Source organism: Triticum dicoccoides, chromosome 5B (assembly GCF_002162155.2).
Source record: "Triticum dicoccoides isolate Atlit2015 ecotype Zavitan chromosome 5B, WEW_v2.0, whole genome shotgun sequence".
Taxonomy (NCBI): Eukaryota; Viridiplantae; Streptophyta; class Magnoliopsida; order Poales; family Poaceae; genus Triticum; species Triticum dicoccoides.
In genome coordinates, this window is record NC_041389.1 from 218,170,882 (window position 1) to 218,185,732 (window position 14,851).

General features: G+C 44.7%; 1 protein-coding gene across 1 annotated transcript; it reads left to right on the forward strand.

Annotated features, from left to right (window-relative positions):
• The first annotated feature begins 6,880 nt into the window (after positions 1 to 6,880).
• On the forward strand, positions 6,881 to 14,326 carry LOC119308110 (CBS domain-containing protein CBSCBSPB3-like). Its single transcript, XM_037584235.1, has 14 exons — positions 6,881 to 7,176; positions 7,260 to 7,419; positions 8,186 to 8,318; positions 11,079 to 11,249; positions 11,833 to 11,911; positions 11,995 to 12,108; positions 12,197 to 12,263; positions 12,360 to 12,465; positions 12,552 to 12,610; positions 12,696 to 12,805; positions 12,886 to 13,013; positions 13,134 to 13,216; positions 13,522 to 13,611; positions 13,709 to 14,326. Exons 1-14 carry the CDS (start codon positions 7,016 to 7,018, stop codon positions 13,886 to 13,888), a joined length of 1,641 nt encoding a protein of 546 aa, XP_037440132.1. The 5' UTR covers positions 6,881 to 7,015; the 3' UTR covers positions 13,889 to 14,326.
• Positions 14,327 to 14,851: the final 525 nt, after the last annotated feature.

Genomic DNA, 14,851 nt, shown 5'->3' on the forward strand with positions numbered 1-14,851 from the left:
CTGGATAATAGAAATCTTCCTGGGGGTGATATCAATGATATTTTTCTTTTTAATGAGATCATTGGGCATTTGGGACTGCTGGAGTTACCTTTAAAAGGAAGAAGATTCACCTGGTCTAATATGCAGGATTTCCCACTTCTTGAACAGTTGGACTGGTTTTTCACCTCTGCAAGTTGGATTGATCAATATCCAAACACGCAGGTCAATCCTCTAGCCAAAACTGCATCGGATCATGTCCCTTGTGTGCTTTCCATAAGCACCAGAATCCCGAAAGCTCATATTTTCAGATTTGAAAATTATTGGATCCATCAACCTGGTTTTATGGAGTGTGTTCAACAAGTCTGGCAAAGGCAGTCTCAGAAGTCCCACATATCAGCAGTTATTATGGATAAACTGAAATCGTTGAGATTTGCTCTCAAGAAATGGCAGAAGGGTTTATCTCATATTAAAGGTCTTATTGAGAAATGTAACTGGGTGATTTTGTGGCTGGATGATTTGGAAGACTATAGGCCTTTATTTTTGCCTGAATCCAATTTCAGAAAATTGGTGAAATCACATCATGATCACCTGCTACATCTACAGTTCTTATATTGGAAGAAGAGATGCACTATTAGATATATTAAGGTGGGTGAGGAAAACTCAAAATTCTTCCAGGCAATGGCAACTGAAAGATATAGGAAAAATTCTATTGCCACTCTGCAGTTGTCAGATGGATTAGTGTCTTCTGATCATAACACTATTGCCAAGGAATTTCTGGAGATTTTCAAAGGAAGAATGGGTACTGTCAAACCAATTTTCATGGGAAATGACATTCTTTCTCTAATCCCTAGGGTACAGGGACTGGATGTTCTCACCAAGCCTTTTGAGGTCAAGGAGATTGAACAGGTTATCAAGGAGATGCCAATTGACAAGGCCCCAGGGCCTGATGGTTTTAATGGACTTTTTATGAAAATATGTTGGCCAATCATTTCTGGTGACTTTATCTCTCTGGTTAATGAGTTTCATGCAGGAACTGTTAAACTAGAGAATCTCAGTGAGGCATATATCACTCTCATCCCCAAAAAGCTGTCACCTGAGACTGCCAGTGACTTTAGGCCAATAACATTGACAAGTGTGGGGTTGAAGTTCCTTACTAAACTTGCTGCAAACAGATTTCAAGATGAAATAACTAAATGTGTTCACAAGAATCAGTATGGTTTTATCAAATCTAGATCCATTCAGGATTGTATTGCATGGACTTTTGAGTACATTCATTAGTGCAATCAATCAAAAAGGCCAATCATGTTGCTTAAGTTGGATTTTGAAAAGGCATTTGATTCCATACAGCATGAGGCAATTATAAAAATAATGGTGGCAAAAGGATTTGATAATAGATGGATTTCTTGGATACAACAATTGTTGTCCTCTGCAACCTCATCAATCCTGCTTAATGGGGTTCCAGGTAGCCATTTCAAGTGTAAATGTGGGGTAAAGCAGGGTGATCCTATCTCACCTTTGCTCTTTGTGCTTGCTGCTGACCTTCTGCAGACTATGATTAATGATCAACTCAGCAAAGGACTCCTTTCCTTGCCCCTAGTAACTCATGATCCTGACTACCCAGTGGTTCAATATGCTGATGATACATTATTGTTTGTGGCTGCTGAGTCTGCTCAGTTAGAGATGCTAAAAGCTATTCTAGACTCCTTTTCTCTGGCAACTGGTTTGCAGATTAATTACCACAAATCTTCAATGTACCCAATTAATGTGGATACCAATTATGCCAATGTTCTTGCCGCTCAATTTGGATGTCAGCTGGGGGTGATGCCTTTCACATACCTGGGGTTGCCAGTGGGAACCACTAGGCCCAAAATTGTGGACCTTTTGCCACTTGTGGACTGCATGGAAAGAAGGTTGACTGCTAGCTCTTGGTTTCTACCTCAAGGTAGCAGACTGCAGTTGGTAAATTCCGTTATTTCCTCATTGCCAATATTCTTCCTCTGTAGCTTATCTATTCCACAAGGGATTTTGAAACAACTGGAAAGAATACAAAGACAGTGTCTTTGGAGAAAATATGGCCAGGAAAAGGGGAACTCTTTAGCGGCCTGGCCTCTGGTATGTAGACCTAAATTAAAGGGTGGGCTTGGCATCCTGAACCTGGGGCTGCAGAATGAAGCCTTGTTAATGAAGTTCCTCAATAAATTCTATAACAAAGTTGATGTTCCATGGGTTCATTTGATCTAGGACAGTTATTATTATCAGAGAGTCCCACATGACACTGCTATGTGTGGCTCTTTTTGGTGGAGGGACATATGTAAGCTAATGGATACATTCAGGGCTGTGTCTTCAGTATGCGTTGGAAAAGGTGACTCCTTGCTATTCTGGTCAGATTCCTGGGAAGTGGATAATTCTTGCATTCCACTACAGGATAGATTCCCCAGGCTGTTCTCATTTTGCATACAAAAAAATTCTTCTGTTCTGGAAGTAATGGCCACTGATGAGTTTCATAGCATGTTCTCTCTGCCATTATCTCAAATGGCCTACAGGGAGCTAAATCAACTTTCTGAATATTGTCTGATATCTCCTTGGATGATAATGCTAAGGATTGCTGGTATTGGAAACATGGAAAGAAGTCTGGATACACAGCCAAGAAATATTATGATCTGGTCCATGAGCCAATTCCAACTAACCCCTTGCTATGTTGGATATGGAAGTCATGCTGTACTATGACAATCAAAATATTTGCCTGGCTTGTCATTATGGATAGAGTAAACACCAAGGATATGATTCAGCGCAGAAAGTGGAAGATCAATGATGGGCCTGAATGTGTGCTTTGCCCTATAGGAGCTCTTGAAGACAGGAATCATTTGTTTTTTCAGTGTAACTTCAGCATGAGAGTCTGGAATTACCTGCAGATTTCATGGCCCAACAATCAGGATATGGTTTAGATTGCATGCCATGCTAGGAAGGAATTCAATAAGCCTTTCTTTTCTGAAGTGGTGTTTCTTACTTGGTGGAATATCTGGAAAGTCAGAAATGATAAAGCGTTCAGGTATATCAGACCTACCTTCAGACAGTGGAGAAATGGTTTTGTCCATGACATTTCCCTTTTGGCTCACAGAATCAAGTCTAAACACAGGGAGGCACTGCTTAAATGGATTGATTTCCTTCCTCCTTGAGAGGTGACATGTATAGTTAGATTTTCCTTCTCTTTTAGGTTAGATTGTACATAGTTCTCTTTTATTTTCTTCTGTTTTGTTCCTTTTCTTAAGGAACCTTTCTATGTACTTGCTGTTCTTGATTTTAATAAAATGCTGTGGGGTGTAAGCCCTGCAGTCTCCAGTCAAAAAAAATGCATGAGTTAACTAAGGAAAACATTGAGCGTATGAATGCTAAATATAAACTTGCTGGAGATAAGGGTAGAAAACATGTTGTGTTTGCACCTGGAGATCTTGTTTGGTTATATTTGCGTAAGGATAGATTTCCTGATTTGCGCAAATCAAAGCTAATGCCACGTGCTGATGGTCCCTTTAAGGTGTTGGAGAAAATAAATGATAATGCATATAAACTTGAGCTGCCTGCAGATTTTGGGGTTAGTCCCACTTTTAACATTGCAGATTTGAAGCCTTATTTGGGTGAGGAAGATGAACTTCCGTCGAGGACGACTTCATTTCAAGAAAAGGAGGATGATGAGGACATCAATACCATTATTACACACATAGCCCCTGCTGCTATACATACTGGACCAATTACTAGAGCTCGCGCACGTCAACTAAATTACCAGGTACTTTCGTTTCTTGGTAATGATTCTAATGTTCATGAGAATATGATGCTGCCTAAATTGGATACATTTGTTTTGCTTACAAATGAAGGGCCTAGCTTGGAGAAGGATGAACATTGGAGCAAGAACAAGCATGGAGATGATGGCATGCGCAAGGGGAACAAGAACGGAGTTACAAGTGATGATTTCAGGACTTTGAAGCCACCATAATGAGTGCATGAAGCCTTGGACGAAATATACAAGATGCCACTTCATAAATTTCGTCCAGAGGCTATTCTAGGTGCTGCGTCACCTTATTATTGGGCCAGGCCCATGTAATTTCGAAATACATAAGTATAGGCTATTTTTAGAGTCCGTATGTGTGGGGAAACAAGAGATAGGGTTAGTTTCGGACCCCTCCACCAAGGGCCACGAAATTCACCCCCTCTTCCTCCATATATACAGCCCTTAGGGCACCGTTTAGACTTTGGGTTTTGTTTAGATAAAAGTTCGCCATAGCTGCAACTTCGCGAACTTCGTTTCTGTTCAATGACCAGACAAAGACGTCACAGAACCCCATCTTGATCAATAAAGCTTTCATCTTATATTCGCAATATCTAGATTGCAATCTCAGTTTCTTGCTTGTTCTTCGTTTGCCTGCAGGAAACAGACCCTCGTGGTCAGGTTGATCATGCTCCGGCGTGGTCAATAACCTCTCGGAGTTGGTTTAGCGATTGCTAAGGCGCGACGTCCTCGCACGTTCGTAGTCGGATCGTCAAAGTCGACTTCCTCCAAAGCGATAGCCACCATCTCATCGAAAGACGGCACACCTTTGCCTCTATCAGTCCTTGTGTAAAAGGAAAACAAAATGATGTACTAATATCTTAGTATCACACTCATCCAACACAATAGCATAACGACGACAAGCAGAGACACTTTTATTTAGGATACAACCATGACACGATACTCCGTGGATGCAACTAGGTGAGCTGTGTGGACGAGGACATATAGAGCCGAAAAAACCAACTTCTAGGATAGCCTTTAGATCCAAAGAAGTTCAAGCTACAAATATATTTAAAAACGTTGTAGATTCTTTGAGCAACTGCTTCACTTTTCCATCGCACAATCAGTGATGCGGAGAAGCAGCCTAGATCAATCCTCCCGAGACTCTCAAGGCTTGCAAGGTCTCCACCACTAGCCGAATGGACCAAACTATCGGTTGATGGGTCCTTTTGTAACACGGATGGTACGACTGGAGCAGGAACGGTCTTGCATGATGATATGGGAGCTGTTGTTTTTTTCAACTTGTCAATCCTTGAGATTCATGTGCGGATGAGGTGGAGGTAGAGCTCTCAGCCTATATGGAGGGGATCGCGTTTGCCTTGCCATGGACTACACTGCCGATTGTTGTGGAGACCGACTATCTCGGGGCGAAGAATCTGATTTCACAAGGGCACGCATGCCGTTCGAGATACACCATGATGGTTGATACTATCTCAAGATCCCTACATGAGGGCAGAGAGGTGAAGATCACGCATGTGAAGCGTGATCAAAATGTTGTGAGTCACTTTGTAGGTAATTTTTGTAGATGTGAGAAACACACTGTTTTGTGATTCGTTCGTGTCTGGGTGTTGTTCTAGATGGACTGCCCTTTGATTGAGGAATAAAAACACCCTGTTTCCTACAGAAAGAAAAAGTTGGACCATCGCGAACCAACTTGTAATTGGATGGTTAGAGGGACTGTGGTATCCCCAGCCCATCAGGGTTCAAATCCTGGTGCTTGCATTTATTCCTAGATTTATTTCAGGATTTCCGGCGATGCACATTCAGTGGGAGGAGACGTTCCCGTCGATGACAAGGTGCCTATGGTGACTTCGTAAATTTCAAGATGATATGCCGGCTCAGTCTTTCGGAGGTGCTCATAGAGGTAGTGTGCGCGTTTGTGCGTTCACGTGGGTTAGTGTGTGCGCGGTATATGAACGCTTGCGTCTGTACTGTGTTAAAAAAAGTTGGACCATTGATAAAAGACATTTTGAAAGAAGGAAGAAGAGAAAAAAACTTAGACGCCGATAACGCCCACACGTGTGGGCGTTAAGGGGTCTGCCCGCACAGTTTATGTGGTGTTTAAGAGGATCAGCCCACACGCCTACGTGCGGGCAAAACAAGTAATGCCCACACACCTCTTTTTTTTCCTCGCGGTCCCTCTCACATGCGTGCGTGTGGGCAAAATAGATAACGCCCACACGCCCGTACGTCAGGCCTCCTACCTTATGGTCCTGCACGCCCCGCGTGACATTCACCAGCGTCCCCGCAGTTGTCATGGTCTGGACCCTCTTCCATGTTCATTTAACTGCAGTTGCCATGTGGCTAAACTACAATTGCCATGGTTGCTCAACTGCAGTTGCCATGTATGGTCTGGTCTACTGCAGTTGCCATGATTTCAAAACTTTAGGAGTTGCCACCTACTAACACTAGGCAACTGAGAGAGTTGCCATGTGCTCACAAGCACGCTGGGGCAGTTGCCATGTAAAAGGAAGAGTTGCCATATGCTTACATGCACGTTAGGGCAGTTGCCATGTACCATAAATACACATGGCAACTCGGGTAAAAAAGAGTTGCCATCTACTTACGTGCACACTAGGCAGTTGTCGTGTACCCTGCAAAAACACATGGCAACTGACATGTTCGGGTAAAAAAAAGAGTTGCCATCTACTTACAAGCAAGGGCAGTTGCCATGTACACTGCAAAACACATGGCAACTAGCAGTTTGGGCGTGGGAGAGGAGACGGGCGCGTGGGCGAAATGACAAATGCCCACACACCAACCCTTGTGCGTGAGTGAAAACTGGCGTGTGGGCGAACTGCTAAACGCCCACACACCGGCTCCTCTGTACGGTGAAACGAACGTGTGGGCGACCGGATGAATGCCCACACACCAGTCCAGTCTTACGTGGCACCATCAACATGACAAGATTCATGCACCCACAAACGGACGCGGACCCACGCGTATGGGCAAGATGCAAACGCCCACACCTGTGAGTGTTAATGTTTCCGAAAAACTTAATTAAGTGGAAAGTCCACTTCGAAAAATAATGTCATCACCGGTTCACCAAATAATTTAATACCAGAAGGACTGAAGCAGAAATACGCACACGCTATCGAAGGGAAGGCGAGGAGGAGGGCAGCAGAAACACCATTCAATCTGCTATTGTTCCCACCTCGCCGGCCGCCGCCGCCGCCGCCACCCTAACTGTGCCGAGCTCTCGCCAGAATCACATACATGAGCTCCACGGCTGCTGCGGCGCCACCAGCCAGGCGCACGCGCAGCCGCCCGCCGTCTGCCTCGTCCCGCAGGTCCGATGACCCCTCCTCCGCCGTCAACGCCAACGCCAACGGAAATGGGAAGACCTCCCCGAAGCTCGCCTCTCCCAAACATCTTCCGTAAGAGCCTCGATGCTTTCACCCCTTTTCGTATTGGGACTGCGATAGATTGGATTCTCTGACTGAGGTTGGGCTCTGGTAAGGGGGGAGAGGACGGTGAAGAAGCTAAGGCTGTCCAAGGCGCTGACGATACCTGAGGGCACGACGGTCTACGACGCGTCCCGGCGAATGGCGGCGAGGCGGGTCGACGCGGTGCTGCTCACCGATGCCCAAGGCCTCCTATCTGGCATAGTCACCGATAAGGTGAACTACTTTTATTACTTTTCAGTGGAATATGTTGTGTGCTTTCATAGTAGCTGTGGAAAAATATGATGATTTGAAGCTACGAGGAATCTAGGATATTATCTCTTCCCACTTCTCTTTTGAGAAAAAATGATGTATGGATTGGATTCTTTGGTTTGGACCTTAGCAAGTGGCCTTTTCTGTTAAGACGAGAGTTCTCTGGAGTTTTGCTACCCGAAGTTTGCTTGTCTGGTTTCCCCTAGTGTGAGACAATTTTTGTGACCATTGACTTTGTACAAATATTGGTATGTTGTGTGATTACATGTTGATCGATGGGGAAAAGGGTGAACTATGCTGAAGAAAATGTGTCACCTTCCAACTAGACAGCCCGAAGTTCTTTTTTCTCTGTTTTAGGGCTTTTGATCAAGCCAATTTTTGATAATTGCTAGTCGCTCGTTGGAAGTTTGGCTTACTGCTGTAGGCTTTCTTTTGCCCTTTCTTATCCCTTTTTCATTATGGTGTAAAGTGGAAACTGATGTCCCTGTACTTGTTTAGTAGTGGTTTCTTGCTAAAAGAAACAAATTTGGTAAAGGCAAGACAAAGATTTTCTGTGCTTGTTTTTTGTTGGCTAGTTCTGCTTTGTACTGTACTTTTTAGTAAAATGAAGTACACCATAGTAAGTTGTGAATACTTAATAACTAGTATTATCCCAAGTGGTACATGGTCTACTTTTACTGCTTTCAAGCTGAAGTCAATTTTTTTCCTTGGGATTCAAATTTTGCTGTAGGATATATCCACACGAGTGATTGCAGAGGGGCTGCGGGTGGAGCAAACCATCATGTCCAAGATCATGACCCGAAATCCTACTTATGTCACTGCTGACTCACTTGCTATTGAGGCATTGCAAAAGATGGTTCAAGGTATATTTAGTTAATACTGTCATTCCCATTATTCTGCCACTTGGCTAAAATTTGAAGGATTTTTTTGGCAGCGAAGTGAACTAAACTCCTATACTTGTAATTTTCACCAAACAGTTGCACTATGTTTTTTGATATATCACTTTGAGTAATTTTCAATTTTTCACCATCATTTCGTGCAAGATAAAAAAATAAAAAATTCACCATCATGACTCTTTCCTGGGTATCATCATACTCAATTATAATTAATTCAAGCGATTTGGTTGAACTAATTGAGAACACCTAACTGTGAAAACTGCCATGTGAAAATAAATGGTTTCACTGAAACTTTGATGCAAGATACTTAATTGCAACAACTGACATAGTTAAAAAAGGCGCACCTAAGCGAGCGCTTAAGCGCGCCTAGGCTCTAGGCGTTGGCAAAACGCATTGCGCATAACTACGCTTAATCTGCGCATAACTGCGCATAAGCATGCGCTTTGGTCAGTAAAGTGCAAGGCGGTGGCAAAACGCACAATTAACGCCTAGCGCTTTTTTGAACTATGACAACTGATAAGTAGAGAGTACTTACTGGAACATTGAAGAAAATCCACTTATGTGCAATATAAATTGCTGATGCTATTATTAGCTAGTGAGCCTCTCTGCATGTGCATTCTTAACTATTAATTGACTTCTCCCCCCGTTCCAAACTAATTGAAGTACTAAGCCAAACTTCTTCAACTTTGACCAAGCCTTTAGAAAAATTTATCAATATCGAAAACACCAAATTAGTTTTATTAGATACACCATGATTATATTTTCATGCCATATATATTAGCATATTTTCCTGTAGACTTTTTTCGAGAAAACGCAAGAGGGGCGCGCGCGCGCGCGCACACACACACACACACACAAGTCCGTCCTTACCAAGCGACTACAACTAGGTAAGGAGGTGCCCTCAACTACAGACATGCAACGACATTAGGCCTCGCCCAGCAGGGTAGCATCACCGCCAATGCCAGACACCTCCATGAACGATTGCAGCTCCAGGACTGCCCAGGCCAACGTACCTCGCACCCATGTGCCTAGAGAGTTGGCGGGTGAAGGGCCCGACAGGAACTGGTATAGCATTCGTTGGGGAAGCGCGGGCGGTGGCATACGTTGCGACCTGCTCCCTGTGTAGCAGTCTACGCCAGAGCGATGCATCACCAGTCTCCATCTGCCGCATCAAGTACTCCACTTGCAGCCAAAGCAGCGCCTTCAAGAGGGGAACGGCATTGAGACACCGCCGCTGCCCAGCCCGGGAGGCCGGACCTGGGATTTCTCCCGGTGCTCGAGGAGGAGATCTGGTCAGGGTCATGCCAACGCCTCCAAGGAGGTGACAGCACCCTCGGGCGTCGCCGTTGACAGCGCAGGCCGTTACCGCGCGGGGATTTCGCCCCGACGCATGAGCAAAGACCTCAGATGCAGTGGCAGACCAGACTTGGCGAAGAACGTCGGAGAAGACCAGCACACATGGAGGGGGGCCTAGGAATGTCGTCGTCACAGGAGGGGCACCGGCCAACGCAGCGTCAGCAGGCCGGCCACCGCCGGGAGCGCGACGAGCAGGCGACAATAGCCACCTGCACCCGCCGCCGCCGCGCCAGCCCGCAGCTTCCGCCACCAGGAACTGCCGGGGCACAGTAAAGCAGCAACTGTCAAGGACCGCCGCACGCGTGCTCACCCACCCAGCGGCTACCACCGGCGGCGGCCGGGAGGGGTGGCTGAAGGGGGAAGGGTGGGTCGGGGCAGAAAGATTGCCGCGGGCCAGGGCGGGCTTGCACGACCCATATCTGGGCGCCCTCATTTCTGCCGCTTGCATCAATGGCCTGCCGCCGCCTCAGCAGCGCCACCGCGCGCACGTTCCACACCATCTCGACCTCCCCTGAGCGCAGACGACCGCCTGCCTCGCCACCGAGTGCTCCCGCCGCTCCAGCGCACCAAACAGCAGTGCGCGAGCAGCTCACGAACGAGGGCCCCACGCCGCCGTCCATCGGCGAGGGCTTCGCCTGCCGGCATCCTCCGGCAACGGCGAGGGGAGGGAGGGGAGCTTAGGGTGGCGGCCAGGGTGGGGTGGGGGGGGGGGGTTGTGTCCTCTCATTTTCCTGTAGACTTGGTCAAACTTAAAGAAGTTACTTAGTACACATTTGGAATAGAGGGAGTACATCCTGAAGTTCTAGTGTAACTTGTGATTTTTGATATTTTCAGAACTATCACAATCTTTAGGGGTGTGTTTGGTTGCGTTCTCATCTCAGCATAGTTGTTCCCTCTTCATGCATGCTCAACTCAACACCCCTCTTCATGCATGCTCTCTTCATGCATGCTCTCTTCATGCATGCTTCTAGTGTATTTGTGCTTAAGCTAGTGTGGACTCATGCACCCTCCATACACTCTACCAAACACCCAAAAGTGGGTCGGGAAGGGAACTCTTGGGCTCATGCACCCTTCGTAGACCCTACCAAACACACCCTAGATGAAATATGGTGTTTGATTTCATATCACGTGATCATTGATGAGCCTCTCTCATTCCAACTTCAAGTTGCCCTTATCTGCATGTCTAATAAAAACATGGCTTTGTTTTTCTTTGGCATGTTGCTGAGTTGCTGTCGTCATGACCCTAGTAGAATACTAACATACATATGTGGGGGCTTGTTGTTTTCTTGTTCTTGCAGAGAGACCTTGTTTAGATTGATGCTTCCTTTCTTCACTAATATTATCTTTTCCATATGTTCTTTCATCTTTTAGGTAAATTTAGACACCTCCCAGTTGTGGAAAATGGTGAGGTTATGGCTATGCTAGACATTGCAAAATGCCTTTATGATGCTATAGCAAGATTGGAAAAGGCAGCTGAACAAGGGAGTGCGATAGCAGCTGCAGTAGAGGGGGTTGAGCGTCAATTGGGAGGCAACTTTACAGGTCTTGCAATGCAAATATTGTCATTGAATTCACTCTCTTTGATCCCTGATGTAGTACCCTGATACGTAAAATGAATGGTCTATTTTGTGAGTAATAAGCATGATATGTTTACCTTTCTGAAGCAAAATAAAATGAACATTCATACCATACTGACTTATCAAGTGTATCATGTTGTATTGAACTGTTATATGTGTCTGTTTTTCTTGAGCATGTTGCTACTTGTTGTCACACCTGCATCACCTGGGTGCTTCAGGTGGACTTCAAGTGGCCTGGGACCGTGTATGCGTTTGGGTTCAGTGTGTGGGCAAGGCCCAGCCGTGGGAGCGTGTGTTATTTAAGTCTGGTGTAACCTGAAACAGGGCATGGGAGTTGACACTGGTATTCTGAATCTCACCACCTGCTCCTGTTCTCTCACCTTCTTCCTCTGCAAGCTATCTTCCTTTTCCTCACCTACTCCCTGACGTGTGATCTCGATTCCCTCCGATTGGGTCATCACACTTATTTGTCCTTAAGAACTAGTATATTTTTTGGTGTAGTTCTGCCTTACCAATCAATTTAAGGTCTTAACTGTTTTTGCATACAGCTCCTTATGCTTTCATAGAAACTCTAAGAGAGCGGATGTTCAAACCTTCTCTGTCAACCATTGTCACGGAGGGCACAAAGTATGTTATTTATCTGCTCTGACAATTCCCTTTCAACTGCAAGTAAGATGTTCGGATAGTGAGAGTGTGATGTCAACTTTCAGGGTAGCAATTGTTTCCCCTTCAGATCCTGTGTATGTGGCGACACAGAAAATGCGTGAGTTTCGAGTTAATTCAGTGATTGTCACTACAGGGAATACAGTGCAGGGGATCTTTACGTAAGCATTCTGTAGTAGCATCACACTATTGTTTTTATTTATTTATTTTTCTTTCCAGTTATTGATAGATATTGATTCTCAAATGCAGCTCAAAAGATGTTCTTATGCGTGTTGTGTCACAGAATCTTTCCCCAGAATTGACCTTAGTAGAAAAGGTTTCTGCGCCTGCGTGACACTTGTCTTTCTTCAAATGGCATCTCATTTTGTATAATTACTTATAACTCACTGTATTAGTTGTGAATTTTATAAAGGTGATGACTGCAAACCCTGATTGTGCTACGTTAGACACGACAATTCTTGATGCGCTACATATAATGCATGATGGCAAATTCTTGCACATTCCTGTTCTGGACAGAGGTATGACCCTATTCTTATCTCAGCCTGTGAAGTGAATAGCTCTTGAGTTCCTGATGCTTCATCTGGTACATGTATTTTTTGAACAGAGGGCCAAATTGCTGCTTGCCTCGATGTCCTGCAACTTACCCATGCAGCCATTCAATTGGTGACCCCTTACTCCTTCCAGCCCTTCTCTTAACCTCTGCCAAAGTTTCCTATCCTAATTTCGTCAATGTACTACTTATTTTTAGGTTGAAGGGGGCAATGGGACTGCTAATGACATGGCAAACTCAGTAATGCAGAGGTTCTGGGACTCTGCGCTTGCTTTAGAACCTCCAGATGACGAACTTGATAGCCGTAGGTTCGTCCATGTTCATTTGTGCATTTTTGTATATATACTTTTGGGTTTTCCCTAATACAGTGCTCTCATACATTGCTCAGCGAAGCATCCTTACTTATGGCTTCAGAAGCTGGGGATGGGCGGAGTAGTATATATCCCCCTATCATTGGTAATTCGTTTCCCTTTAAGCTTCAAGACCGGAAGGGACGTGTGCATAGATTCACTTGTGGTAAGTGCTCACTTGATAGGTTGCACAAATATGTTGAACCTTGTTGCATGTTCCAGATATAACCTGATCTTTATTTGTATGGTATCTTCCAAAAATTAAACTTGTATGTTGTTGCTACAGGCTCAGAGAGCTTAAACGAGCTTGTGTCCTCTGTAAGGCAAAGATTGAGAATCATTGATGAAAAGGACATCATTCAAATCTTGGTAAGATTAAGTAATTTGGCATGAAAGGATTCAAATGTTTCAGTAGGCATGCAGAAGACAGATTAGGTGTCTGAGTCTAGTAAAAGTCAAGCTTTCCCTCTGCCAGTGCTGAAATCACCGCCTTTATATACATAAAGATGAAAGCGATTCTTATATGCATATACCTTAAACCATTGGCTGTTCCTCATTGGCCATACTACATATGGATTGCAAGAGTCTTCTGTCATCATTCATCAACCCCCACATGATAGTAAAATATTTGCCTGGACTGCCGAGCTTAATTTTAATCGTGATTTGGAATTTAGTACGAAGATGATGAGGGTGACCGGGTGATGCTGACAACGGATACTGATCTTGCTGGCGCCGTGCTCCATGCCAAATCATCCGGTTTGAAGGTATTCTGTATTCTTGGATGTTGCGATATTGCGAGTTGCATGATTCCTCAACTATTAGCTGTTTGATTTCTCATGAAAGTGAAAATTCCACTGTCAGGTTCTCAAGTTGCATATCGTGGACGAGTCTAATCCAAACACAGAGGTGGTAAAACCATTACAGGAGCTAGCACCTCGCAGCAGGAATGGTGTGTCTTCTGTTAAAATTGGGCTCATGGCTGGTGCTGTTGCTCTCAGTGGCGCGGCAGTCATGGTGTACTTGAAACGATCCAGGGTGTGATTATCAGATGAATCAATACTTTCCTAAACCCGCCTCTCAACAGCTGACATCCATCCACTTTAGAATCTATTGTTATCTTGGTATCATTGCATACTAAGAAAAGAAAGAATGAGGCACATGAGGTCACATGTTTCCAGTCTGTCAGGTAATTGAAAGGTCGAACAGCAGGCGGTAGGAGCTGCCTAATATTTGTCCCTCCACATTTTGCACAAACATCAGTGATTTCATGGCTACAACGAAACGTATAAACATAAGCGTTTATGCTAGTTCATACTTTTGCACTTTTTTTGTAGATAAACAGAGGATGTAAAATGATTTTGGAGCATAACATTAAGTGGATTATTCTCTGCCAGTGTCCTACAAAAATCAAATGTAAACAATTGGGTCATGCACACTGTCAAACATACTACTCAGGCTGACAAATAACGCCCATTATTATTTGATCCTGTGCCCTCTCAAGATCTTATCTGCCCAGTAGAGTAGGTGGGCCCTAGTTATATCCCTTTGTATATGTGATGGATTGATAATGAAGTCATGATTAGTAAAAAAGGATCGGGTTGGTGTGTGGGGGTCGAGTTATGGTTGCTGGCTGCACATGTTAGTGGTTACCTATCCCTTTTGTTGAGGTGGTTGGTAGTTTCTTAACCTCCCTAGGTGGCTTTGAGTGGAATGGAGCGATCTCGTGCTCCTCTTCCAACTATCACAAACTTGCTTTTGTAGCTTGAAAGACACTGTTTGGATTAGGCAATGATACCCAACCTTTAAGAACAGATACAACTTTACAGCCATGTGTATATCTGTCTGCTCTTCTGTACTAGTGGCACACATTTATTTATTTTTATCAACTGGGGTTAGATACTAAGGGCCCGTTCGGAAACACTCCGGCTCCCAGCTCCGCGGAGCTGAAGTGGTGGAGCGGAGCGGAGCGCAGTTCTTATTTCCGGAGCTGCTATTCTGTTGCTC